We start from the raw sequence: 13,253 nt of genomic DNA, 5'->3' as shown, positions 1-13,253 counted from the left end.
GATGGTATGGCATGATGCTCTCGTGTTGATGGGGTTCTGCTTGTGGTCAGCTAGGTGAGTATTAGCTGCGACATGCGGAGCGTGTGCATGTCTATGGGTGGGATGGGCGGACTTGGTATCCGGGGGGAAGGCTGGTGTAGTGGGCAGGAATGGTGTAGGGCAGGTGATCGGGTGGTGTCTTGGGCAGGCGGGTCTGACTAAACCATTATTATGGGCTAGGTAACTGTTGCCAGTGCAGGGTATGTTACTTTGCATGACACAGAAAGGGAACATGATCGCAGTCAGGCAGAATAGCATGCTGGGGCTGAGGTGATGTACAGAGGGGTGGCGTGTAGGGGGCATTGGCGTTATAGGTGGGGCGCAGCACAATGCGAATGAGGTCTAGGCGACCATAGGGCACAACACAATGCAAGTGGGGTCTAGGCGACCTTAGGGCACAACACAATGCAAGTGGGGTCTAGGCGACTATAGGGCACAACACAATGCAAGTGGGGTCTGGGCGACCTTAGGGCACAACACAATGCAAGTGGGGTCTAGGCGACTATAGGGCACAACACAATGCAAGTGGGGTCTGGGCGACCATAGGGCACAACACAATGCAGGTGGGGTCTAGGCGACCATAGGGCACAACACAATGCAAGTGGGGTCTGGGCGACCATAGGGCACAACACAATGCAGGTGGGGTCTAGGCGACCATAGGGCACAACACAATGCAGGTGGGGTCTAGGCGACCAGAGGGCACAACACAATGCAAGTGGGGTCCGGGCGACTGGGTGCTAAAATGCCTGTACTATTAAAGAGGTGGCAGCAGTAATGCATAGAGGTGGCGGAGTTGGAAGCATGAGCGTATGTAGCAAACAGTTAAAGAACCGAGTTCAAATGTTTGAGTACGGAGTAGCAGAGGACATACCAGAAAGCACAATAGTATAGACTAAGGGTATTCCTACTACTCACAAAAGATTAGGGTCCGTGGCCCCTGGCTCCTGATGCTCCAAACAGGCACCCAACAGGCCTTAGAGTGGCCTTGGAGCTGGCCGCCGGCGTGATCCGCCTGCCGGCGGTTACAGCTGATGTTAACGAGGCTCAGCCTCGGTTTCAGGCCGCGCTGCGCCCGGCATGCGCGAGTCAGGCGGCGTGTGGGGACAGGGTCAGGCAGGCCCTGTCCGTGTTCCTCGTGGTTCCTCTGCTGGGCTGGGGTGCTGGGGGGGCTCCTGCCCTCGCCCCACGATGAGGAAGATTTCTGAGAATTTTCCCCAACAGTTGCAATGTCAGGGGGACCACCAAATGTAAGTCAGTGATCCAAAGTAAAAGATGCAAAATGTTTAAGGACCCTGTAAAAAGGCCCAAGAGAAATCCATGAAAATCTCAAGATTTTACAAATATGTAACCAACTGACATAATAGTAGAGTGTCACCCAAGAGGAAAGATCTACTTATGCTAAGCTGAGCTTTTAGGCTTAACTTTCAGAGAGGATGACTAACCAGGAGGTACAATTAATTTGAATAGCGTCCACCAAACTGCACCACACTTATTACAAGGGTACTCATAATATCTGTTGGAAAAGGAGTACTCTGGTTCAAACCTAAAGTAGATCTTGGTGTAGAAAATGGCGAGTTAAGGCTAAACTCGCTCTTGACCATAAAATGCAAGCCCCGTACCAGTTGGTGCACTATTCATATAAACATTCAGATGTTAATGCAGAGTAGTCTCCTAGACCATAAAACCGTAATATGATTGGGATCCAAGAAGCAACAAAGAACTAAATAAAAGCATTGATCAAATGTATTCACTCCATCTGGTCAGACCAGCCAATAGGGCACCAAAGTCCTGGATATATTTTAGTTAGGAAGTCTCCAGACTTAGAGGCATAGTTGCTCAGGGGAGGGAAAGGGTAACCACACATTTATTCACTCCAAATCCTGAGGCAAGAGTGCAATACATGGTTTTAAAAACTGCTAATAAGTCGGGGCTGTGTTCCAAAACTTCAGGGCCCCTAGAAGGACCCCCAGAAACATGTCCGTTCAGTTAAGTACTTCAGTGTCCCTTGTTGGAGCTCCAGCGTTGTAAGAAGTGTGTAATAGGAACTGGCAGTACAAAGTCTGTAGGCTCACGTGAGGGTTGTGTAAAGCCAGGTGTGATGCTCTAAATGCCTTATGGAGTTACAGGGCCTACTAGTCCTAACACTTCTGTGTGTTGTGTTGTCTGCCACGGAGGTCCAGACTGGCCCTCTGGAAGCGCACGTCTTTGTTTTCCATTTGGTGAACCACACCCATGGGATACTCGTATGGCACCAATGGGTGGGGGTACACCTGTGTAACCTGTGTGTTTTGGCGCTTGTGCTGCCCACAGAGCAGGATATTGGCTGGTGGCGGCTTCATGCGGACTTGGTAGTGGCTCTCCATTTTCTTGGTCCCCCAGCCCTTGCCATAGGAATCAGTGGATTCCTGATGGAAGCAAAATGACCCCTGTGGCCTCTTGGTTTCTATTGCCGTTTACCTGGTTCCCCCAAAGTCCTGGGGAGCCCTGCCTCTGTTTCTTCCCCCTCATTGGCTGTGGGAGGAAATGCCATACATGGCTCTAGGGCTTCCTCCTATCAGACTGGCTGGAGCCTTCCCAGGGTCTGTTGTGGGTACACTCTAGGGGTTGGACCTGTGAATGGAGTTTGGTGCCAACCCGCATTCTGTGTTGTGGGAGTCTAGTATTGGTTGAATGACACAATGATTGAGACAGCCTTGACAAGCTGTTATGAATGCTGCAGTGTTGTGCTCTGAAAGGCTGGGTGCCTACTCCAATCCACATACTGTGTTGTGGTGTCTGAGGGGAGTGGATGGCTTGAATGCACTGTGAGCCTGATTGCCTGCCTGCATGAATGCACTTCTGAATGGTTTGTTGTTAGGTCTGATTCAGCCTGAGTGAATGGGGACCAAATATGTACAACCGAGACCTCTTACCAAATGGTTCTGAAGCTGAATCCGAACCTGCTCTGCGGCTGATGTCAAAACAGTAGATTGAATCCTAGGTCCAGTTTGAGGCACAAGTCTCGATCGCTGAAGGCATCTCTTCAAGTGATCTGACAACTGCTAAGCCGACCCAAGATAAGACTTGGATAGGAGACTGCGTCCCGAGCGACGAGAGGCCATTGTGCAAAACTGCTGCTCTTCCCTGAAGCACCCTGCAAGCCAGTCCTGCGAGTGTGCCGTTGGAAGAAGGGGTCCGGCAAGAGTCCTGAAGAGCGCCTTGATATCTTGTGTCTAAGTCATTGGTGTCGACCAGGACTCTGAAGAATATCCGTGACCCCTGCATGCCAGATTAAGTCATATCGCCCAGTAGAGGGATACCCTGACGCAGTGCTGCGCGAACCCCAGAGGTGCGAAAGTTCTTCAACGCCAAAGAACATTTAAAAGGGTATCCTTGCCATCACAGTCAATCACATTTCCCGCAAGACATAGTTGAAGGTTGTCAATTGCCGAGGAAAGCCACCGGTGGGTTTCCCGCAACCAGAAGCTGACCGACGTCCCAAGGATACCGGAGTGAAGGTCCAAGGTCCAGCCCATGGTCTAGTGCCGCCGATGGCTGAAGCCATTTCTAGGTACGTGCTGCGGCACTGGTGGGCCAGAGGACCACCGATCTTGATACCAGACATCTGACGCCTGCTCCCGGGCCCGCACCAATCACTGCTAAAGGTCTACCTAGTCCATGAAGACTTGCATTCGGCAACAAACACTTGTCTTCATGGTATACCGCACGCTTCACCTTCCCACAACTTCAACCGTCGAGTAGACTGCCTGCCGACAGTCGAAGAGCACCATGAAGGCTGAAGCTTCAAGTGCTTTACTTTTTTGAGTTTCTTGACACCCAGTGACTCCAAAGGGGTGCCGACCAACTCTCCAGTTGTGGCACATTGGGGTGGTTGAACCTTTTGACCAGAAAGCAGGGCTTCATTGAACATTTATGGACTGGGCTTGTTTATTCTTTTATTACAGGTTGCCCAAGTTTTTGGGTGGGGGAGGGGGGCGGGAGGATTCTGGCACATAATTGTGCATCGAGTCTAAAAGCATTCTGCTGCTGTTCATAACTAACCTGCCTTTCTACCCTAGTATATGCTTTTACACCTCACTAAGAGTTCACCTGCCTTTTCAATACTGTCAGCAGTTACTGCATCTTTACCGAACTTAAGTGTTGTGTGGTACCACATAGTGTACATATTTACCATTCTTTGAATAGATCTATCTAAAGTACAAAGTGTTATTATGTGTATATATTGCTGACCCTATTTTATATAAAGAAACTTGTCACAAACCTAGAGTGTGGACATTCCTTTGTGGGGTTTGGGGACTCTGTACGTATGAACCAGCCTGCATCACCTCCTGAAAGCTTAAGCCTGGCTGCTTGTCCATTGCTACCAAATTGAGGGCCCTGCCTGGGGATCTGTGCCTTTTTATCCTACCAAATAGAGGGCGGAAGTACAGATACCCCCTCCAGTCCTTAATCTAGGTAAGCCACCATCTCCCCCCCCCACCAGTATATAGAATGCAGCCCAGCCGTTCCCAGGGGATACCAGTAGAGTTGTAAAGAGCTCCAGTGTTGGGTTAATCCCAGTAACCCCAGATGAGATGCAGAGCAGGGTCCAGCCCCCCCATTGTAAAGTGGTGGAGAAATGTAGTTGGCAGTGACCTGCAGATCCCAAATCCCACTGACCATGGGCACCCCTCCCCCCACCCCGAGTGATAGTATCTTCAATAAGCTAACTAGCCAAGTCCCAAAGGTAGATATTTAGTATTGGTTCCATCTTCTGGGAACTGGCTTTCTGGAAGCAATCTAGTAAGGACTAATTGTCTTTTGCAGGGTGAGCTGAAAGATCTGTTCACCTGAGGAGTTTAACCCTGAGCCTGCGATGGCACCCGCATGGCCCAAAAGAACAATCTGTCTTTTCTGGAGTGGGACCTTTCATCCAGAAGCAGAATCTGCGACTTAGATGGTTCCTGAAGGTCGGAGCAACGTGCTCAAGACCCCCTCGGAGGGTCAGCAGACAAACATGGACTTCACACCAGCCCCTGTAGCACGACAACGTCAGTTTGGACATAGGACAGCCCAGGGAAGCAGATTTGGGGTTTTGGAGTCTCCACCCTTCCTGGCGGTGGGAGACCATGGCCGTAAGAGACGGTACAATAGGCCTGGTCCAAACAAATGAAGGACCAGCTGTAGGATCAGGATCCAGGAGAAGTCCGCATCAGAGCAGGCAAACTGGACCACAGGCAAGAGCTTCCAGTATGGCCATATTGGGGTCTCCATCAAATGCAAGCCTTCTCAGTGGGAAAATCGTATAACTGGTAAGCCAACTTGCTTACCTGCCAAAATTGTATCAGAACTGTGTAGGCAGGGGCTTGCCTTTGCCAGTCCAATAATCCCATTAGGGGATTTAAAACAAAGCTTTTTTGTGGCCAACTAATAGGGTTGGCTCTAAAAACCATGAAACACTGTGGAAATATAAATTAAATGAACACCAGTTCTTTTCTCTGTCGCAATGTTGCACACCAGTTCAGCGAGATCCCAAACAAATTCTGTTAAGTTGCAGGGACACTCAAATACCAGTTAGCCCCCCACCCCTGCATCGCCCGTGACCTCGGGCTGAGGATAGAAAGGAACATATGTTGAGCTCCCCCTGCATGTCTATTTTTTCTTCAATAATATTACTCTCCAAGCTTTCTGTTCACCCTGCCAGTGATTTCTTTCAAAGACTGTTATTTATGTGTCATGCTAATGCAGCTGAAAACATGTTTAAAGAAGGAAAGATTGTAAGTAAGTCAGAACACTAGCAAAATGACGCCTCTCTCTGCTCGGGTGCTTTGTTGATGCTAAATAAATGCATCTATGCGACTGTTATTCTGTGATGGAGTCTGTTTATTTTCTAGGCAGAAAAAACCCTTGAGGGGCTCACAGCCTTACTCCAATTTGCACCTTTTAGCAACCCCAGGCACACCTCTACAGTGAGTGTTGGTGGCCTGCCTGGCCAGTGGTTGAGCTAAAACATTCAAAACCAATATGGAGGCTGCCTTACTGGGCTCTCGGAGCACAAGTTGGTAGAATGGCCTTTTTAGGCCTGCCTCATAATGAGTGTATGTATACTGCTAGCTCTTCGCGCTTAGCCTAAGATGAGAAGGTTCTAGTAACAAACTCTACAAAGTGTTGTTTATCGATTGATGGCCTCAAATTACGTACATAATTGCAGTTACAAAACTAATTTTGAAAGAATTGTTAAATTTCGTGATTCTTGATGTTTCAGTTTATTCTCTCCAAATTCAACCTAGGTTGAACAGTGAGCACCTGTTTCTACCTTCCGTCTTTTTCAAGGCTGTTTGCAACAATTAGTTGATTCATGTGATTTCCATACAGTTACGAAAAATTGATTTATCAACTTTTGGGGAAAATGCATACAAAAAAGGTTAAATGCATTCCCCTCTGGAATAGCCTCCCTCCGTCTTGATTCTGATATTCTGAAGTTCCGGAAACTCCTCGACCTTCCTCTTCCTTCTCGCTCTACCCAGGTAACCTAGCTCTCTGCTGTTTCCCGCTCTCCCTTAAAGCTTGCTGACCGCCTGGTATACCTCAGTCTCACAGGTCCCCCCCCGTTAGTCCTCTCTTGCACTTGCTTCTGGGTCCTGCATCCCAACCATCCTCACTGCACTTGAGTATTCAACCTTAAGAGTGGCTCTCTGCACTTACCCCAGTCTCCACCGACTGGGTGCACTTGGACCTTCCCCTCCCTGTGACTGTTTGTGCACTTGGACGATCCAAATGCACTGTACCTGAAGATGGTCTCTGTTCTCCCTTGTCCTCACCGTTCACTACACTTCGTAAAACTGCAGATTCGTTGTTAGGCAGATTTGCTGTGTTGAAACTGTTAAATGTATCCTGTGCACTTATCTACCTGTGCAGACTACCGTCTCAGAATTTTAAGGGCTCTGAGTGACTGTTCTTCCCCAGGTTTCTCATCCTCAAATGCTTTGAGACACTTTCCTGTGTATAGGCGCTTTAGAAATAAACCTTACCAGTACTACCATTACATATCAATAACGGGAGTTGAGAATAGAAGAGAGACATATAGATGAGATTCTTTTGTCATGGATTGTCATACGAACATAAAAACATCCATTAATGACAAATATTGTAGAACCTTTTATGCAGGTTAGTGTCCAGAAAGAAAGCTAATATCCAATTTATAGTGGATAATTCTCACAAAACCGCTTAGCATATTAATAGCATGCTGTGATAATATTTCAAATTACTATTTCAAGTACTAATTACTAAGGGTGGACTTTGTGATGGTCGTCTTGAGCTCTATTTGCTTTATGAAGGCTCTAGTGCAATTGCCAAAGAATTTGTTTGTCAGGGCAAAAAATGGTTGGAACCCTGTAATGATAGGCTTCCTATTAGTGAGATGTCAGAAAATTAAGTCCCACTGAGAATGCAACTTGTCTTCCAATAGATCCCCGGTATAGGAAAATTAGTTCCCTCTACAAAACGTACTTGTTAGAATGTAGGTGACATGTCTGGAATCACCTATAGCGGACCGCATGCGGCCGCCATTTTGGTTATTATATAGGGGTAACGTTCGTGTGCGTGAGGTCACTCGTTCGGCCTGCGCTTTGGGAATTGAAGGGTAGGTTAAATCTTATTGAATATATGCAAAGGTTAAGCCATTCTGATTTGACGCTAAGCGATGTGGGGGTTGGGTTGTAAATAATGAGAACCTTCTGTATGTCCCTTCCACAGAAATAACAGCTTTCGTGCCAAGCTGCACTTGGTAGATTTGGCTGGATCCGAGAGGCAGAAGAAAACCAAGGCTGAGGGTGACCGTTTGAAGGAAGGTCAGTGAAGCGTACGTTTATCAAGTGCTGAACTGGGCATTCAATGAGCCGTGTCTAGGATGTGCTGGACCTGTGGGATGGTCCTGGCTTTTCCAAACACTTCTGTACAGGCATAAAGTGTTTTAGACTTTATCCTGTTCTAAATTGTGTTGCGTTTCTGCTCCACACTACAGTCTCATTCATGCTCAAATTTGTACAATTGTCAGATTCCTTCACTGCACAACCCCTATGCGCAGGTCGACCATGGCACTGTGCTCATGCTCTATTCAATGATGAAACTGCAGCCTCCCCTCATTGACAACTGAATGCAAGTTTGCACCAGTTCCTGGTGTTGAAGCCTTTCCTGAGCCTTTTGCCTTCTGAGCTACTGCAGGAGAATTCTTTTGGGATGGCAAACGATTGTGAATTTAGATTTACTTTCTAATTGCAGTTATTGTCCCACACAGGCATCAACATTAATCGAGGTTTACTGTGCCTGGGTAATGTTATCAGTGCCCTCGGAGAGGAGAACAAGAAGGGCGGCTTTGTCCCGTACAGGAACTCTAAGCTAACCAGACTGCTCCAAGGTAAGCGCATGATTTGTTATTCTATTGCCAGTTTCCAGTGCCCTCATAGTTGCAAGGTGGACTGAAGTTTGTTGGCTACACGGAGCTTCTACTCGACATCCTCCTTAGAAAAATGAGTCTGCATTCTCTATGGGATGTCCTTCTCATTTCTGATGAATGCAGTTACGTTCAGTGTGATACCGGAGGGCACATAATGTGCATAGGATTAGGACTAGACTGTTCTATTTTAATGACCATTGTTATCTGTTCGCCAGTAAACCATTCCAACATGCACCACTTCCTTTTGAATAATTTTCTATTGAAATGTCAACATGTCGTCAATCAACCACCTTTTTTATTGCTGTATTAGTGTGTGGAACAGGTGAAAATCCAGATTTGTAGTGACTGCGTTTGAGTGTTGAATTGGTGTTCGAGGCATGAGTATAAATAATTGGCATGCTTGCTCTGTACTATATTAATACTGATGCACTTTCAGATTCATTGGGTGGAAACAGCCACACTCTTATGATCGCTTGTGTTAGCCCCGCCGACTCCAACATGGAAGAGACGCTGAACACGCTACGCTATGCAGACAGGGCTCGACAGATCAAGAACAAGCCTGTTATCAACATTGACCCTCAGTCTGCAGAGCTTCAACGCTTGAAGCAACAGGTAATGTGCCTTCCACCTTTACACTTCAGGCCAGCTTGCTGCCTCATTTCGTTTCAAGTGTGATACTCTGCTGTGCAATGTCCGTTTCCTGCTCCGTGTTGGGCTCAGCACTGAGATTTGACAGGTGAATATTCCATAATACTCTTGAGGTACTTGCAGAACCTTGACTCCTACATATCAAATCTGTATCGGTGGTCTGTTACTGCTGCCAGGGGAAGTATACTTTAGGCAACCAAGTCTTTGTTTTTTTAGTTTTTTGTGTGCAGTCCTGGTGCCAGCCTATAGGAATGCCGTTCACGCCATATTTAATTCACCATAAAGCTGGTTTGTGGTATGCATGGAATTATGAGCTCCATAGTAGGGTAATGATAGTAATTGCCTATAATGAAAAGCATGGCGCTTAATAAGGTCGCACCAGATGTTAGATGGATTTTCAGAGCCAGCCCTCTGTGGGTTAGGGGGCTATCCTAGTTGATGGACAGGGTAGATGAGCACATCTGTAATAGCCACACATCTTAGGCAGAATTGCATGCAGTACCCTCTGGGACCACCACATACAATTCGGACTACAGGTGTAAGCAAAAACCAACCTTTGGTATAAGTCTGTACTACACAGTTTGTGGTAGCGAGCTGAGCAGCCAGGCTTATCTGAAGAGCGAATGTGAGCAGTACTAGATGTTAGAGGTCTTATAATCAGTGGTTCAAGTAGACACTTGCACTCAAGGTTTCTTGGTAAAACACGTATTCATTTATTACACATTCATTTAGAAAACAATCACTAGAAGGAGGCAACTTAATATTATGCACAAATATACTTGAATACCAAACCAGTACGTTTGAGTAAATTAGACTCCGCTGAAATAGGCACAAAATGGCATTTCACTTACTTTGGGAGTAAAAAGGCACAAGTTAATAGTCAAAAATACTTTCTTTGGCATTGCTAATAGTTTCAGTTCACTAGAGGACTCGATTCAGTTTGATAGGACTAGGCCAAAGTCAATGGACTAGTGTCTTGGATAGTAAAGAGCAGTTCTTGTAGTAAACGGTAAAGTCTTTGCCAATGTCTTAGAAGCAGTTTGTACGAAAAGAATCCTATGTTGAGTCGCAAGCTGATTAGGCCTGCAAGTTGGGAAAGTTCCACAAACTTTCACCGCGAGAGGTAAGGTCTCTCAATCGGTTTGGCACAGTACCTTAATATGAAGAGCAAGAGGCAACAGAAGACGTTGGTTCCTGCAGATCTCGCTGTTCCTGAGCCTCAGTTGTTGGGACAACAGGGAGGATGTTGAGGGGACTCCTGCACGGTATCGTTGAAAAACGCGGACAAAATGGAGTTAACTTCAGTTCGAGTAGCTGTCATGAAGCACAGAAGCTGGTGTCCTTCCCCCTCGTTAATCCTAACCTGCTCTGAGAATGGTATCCAGGTGACTTACGAGTCGATTGGTCCCACCATCTCAAAGGAAGAAGTCGTCCTTGAAGGGGCTTCTCTGTCAGGTGAATTTGGCAGTTCGGACCTACAGCAGTGCTTCACCGGGCCAACCAACGGTCCAGGAGTTGCAGCAGCCTTCCTCTTCCAGCTTGTCTTCAGTTCTTTCGTTCCAGTGGTCTACTCTGCTTTCCAGTCCAAGAGACTCATTTTAAACAGTTTTCTCCCTTTCATTTCAGCCTAGCTGCCACTCACCCAGCAGGGTAGCTGTCCTTGCCGGACAGTCAGCCAATCACGCCAGAGTGCATTTGGATCTCCTAGGAGACTAAGCAGAGTTTTGGGCACCTCCCTCACTTCCTGCCCACTCAGGAGCCAGAGGCGGTCTTCAGTCCTGAAGCCTGCCAAAGGCATAGAAACAAAGGGGCCAAACCTAGTTTGGCGCTCAGATACAAACTCTAGAAGGACCTTTCCAAAAAGAAATGGCAAAAAAAGACCGGGACCTGTGTAAACAAAGGGGCTTAAGGCGCCATCTTGAAAAACATGGCTACTGCTTTATTTTTATTTTTTTTTAACTACTAGTGTTCGCGGTCGGGGGGAAAAAAATCATAATAGTCTGTTGTAAAACCACTGTCACCAGCCTTTTCAATAGGAAAGACATGGGGGGGGGGGGGGGATACTAGGTATGCCTCCAGCACTCTATAGGAAGATAGTGTGTGCTGGGTCTAGGAATTTAAAAAGACTAGTAAAGTCAATTTAACCTTACATTCTCTGGGAAACCGTAGTTTATCCCAGAGAAGATATTTAAACCTTTGGGAAGTTTAAAAAGACATCAGCGTCACTGCACTGAGGGTGCTATGTGTAACACACATGAAAAGAGGCCTATGGAGTTATCTTAAAACTCCATAATCCAAGAACCATAAGAGTAAAACGCACATCAAAATACATGAGTGGGCGGAAAAAAGGCTCTCACTCTTTCCAAGGAAAAAATAAGTCTTCAAAATAAGTTGCCGGGGACTCTAAGGTGAAGGGAATTGGCACATTTATGAGAATTCTCCCTAACACTTTATCAAGGTAAGGAGATACGAGGGTTGTAGCCTGCCGGCGGCTGTAGGTCAATTAAAAGCAAAACATTGCCTAGCAACGAGGCACGAACCAAGCCTCGCACATCAGTTTGCCCCTCCTTTCTACCACAACTGCCTCGCCAGGCCCAGCCTCCACCCCCCATCACAAACACCAAAAACATACCCACATCACATATTAAATGCGCCCTCTTAAATGTCCGCGCACGCACTAGAAATTAATGACCTCATAACCAACAATAACATTGACCTACTTGCCATCACAGAAACCTGGTTACATGAAGCTTCTGGCCCCTCCGTCGCTCTCGCACTACCACCAGGCTTCACAATCCTCAGACAAGACAGACCCATCCGCTTGGGAGGCAGAGTAGCCCTCATTTTCAAAGAGCCTCCCTCTCCGATTTATCAGTCACCCCTCGACTAGCAGTGCAGACATTTTGTCTGCTAAACTCGCACTGTCCCCCAATAGCACCATCAACCCTCATGTGCTATACCGCCCCTCCAGGCTCTCCCTTGACCTTCAGGGACACCTTATCCACCTATTCAGCAAGAACATTAAAAGCTCCACAAAGACCCTTCTGCTTGGAGACCTCAATCTAGGGTTCAATGACTCCAAAGACAAAGCTGCTAATACCCTCACAAAGGAACTCACTGACTTAGGGTTCACACAAAGTCATGAACCCTTGCATTCCAGAGGCTGCACCCGAGACTGGGTCGCTGACCCATAACTGTCTCACCACTATCGCCGCCAACACAGCCATGCCTTGGACTGATCACAACTGTATTGAAGTCACTGTACAGAGCACCGCCAGCCACAAAATTCTCACCCCTACCCCCGCAGCACAAGTGAGGAGTTCCACGAAACTCAATGAGGACAACCTACGCCCACACCTCAACATCCCCGAGCTAGCGCCACCTTTCGCCAACAATCCCAATATCCTAGCAGACATTTACAAGGATATTGTATCCAAAGCCACTAATGCTGTAGCTGCACTTGAATGTAAAAAAGAAAAAAAATCCCTACACTCCAATTCATGATTCACTGAGGAACAAACATTCCCAGCGTTCCTGCAAAAGAGATGCACAAAAAAACTGGCAAACCCAAATGATAATACTAAAAAATACTAACTTAATCACCTGCCAATACAAAGCAGCCATCACCATAGCCAAAGCCAACGCATTTAATGCACGTATTTATAACTCCAAATCGCACTCACAATAAATATTCGCTATTTTTCAATGAGCTTCTCTGGACACCCAACACCCCAGTCGATATTGTCAAAGATGAAGCTTGGTGTGCCAGCATTCAATCTGCCATGCTAAACACAATCAATCTCCTTCAAAAGAAAATCCAGGAGCACTACCTCATCATCCTGGGCCTATGCAAACCAACACAACTCCCACTCCAACTAACTCCACCAAACCCATCTTCACCTTCAGTGACATCACTGAATCAGACGTAATGAACCTCCTCAAAAACCTCCAACCCTCCACATGTAAAGGGGACATATGTCCTCCTAAACTAAAGACCGCTTCGCACTGCTTCCAACAGCCTTCATTAATGCCTCTTTTAGAACAGGCATTATCCCCGACAGCCTCAGAGGCTTGGGTCTGCCCCCTTCTAAAAAACCACCCTCGACCCTCTATAACCAAATGACAACCAACC

General features: G+C 46.9%; 1 protein-coding gene across 4 annotated transcripts in view; it reads left to right on the top strand.

Annotated features, from left to right (window-relative positions):
- KIF4A (kinesin family member 4A) overlaps window positions 1-13,253 on the top strand; it is an 807,676-nt gene that overhangs the window by 105,207 nt on the left and 689,216 nt on the right. For all 4 annotated transcript variants that reach the window (XM_069612448.1, XM_069612449.1, XM_069612450.1 and 1 more), the window contains 3 exons: window positions 7,774-7,868; window positions 8,315-8,434; window positions 8,910-9,085. In XM_069612448.1, the coding sequence (XP_069468549.1) occupies window positions 7,774-7,868; window positions 8,315-8,434; window positions 8,910-9,085 (391 nt within the window). The remainder of the gene's footprint in view (window positions 1-7,773; window positions 7,869-8,314; window positions 8,435-8,909; window positions 9,086-13,253) is intronic.

This window comes from Ambystoma mexicanum, chromosome 5p (genome assembly GCF_040938575.1).
Source record: "Ambystoma mexicanum isolate Mex_15411 chromosome 5p, UKY_AmexF1_1, whole genome shotgun sequence".
NCBI lineage: Eukaryota > Metazoa > Chordata > Amphibia > Caudata > Ambystomatidae > Ambystoma > Ambystoma mexicanum.
The sequence above is the reverse complement of the archived record's forward strand: the minus strand, read 5'-3'. Positions and strand labels throughout refer to the sequence as shown.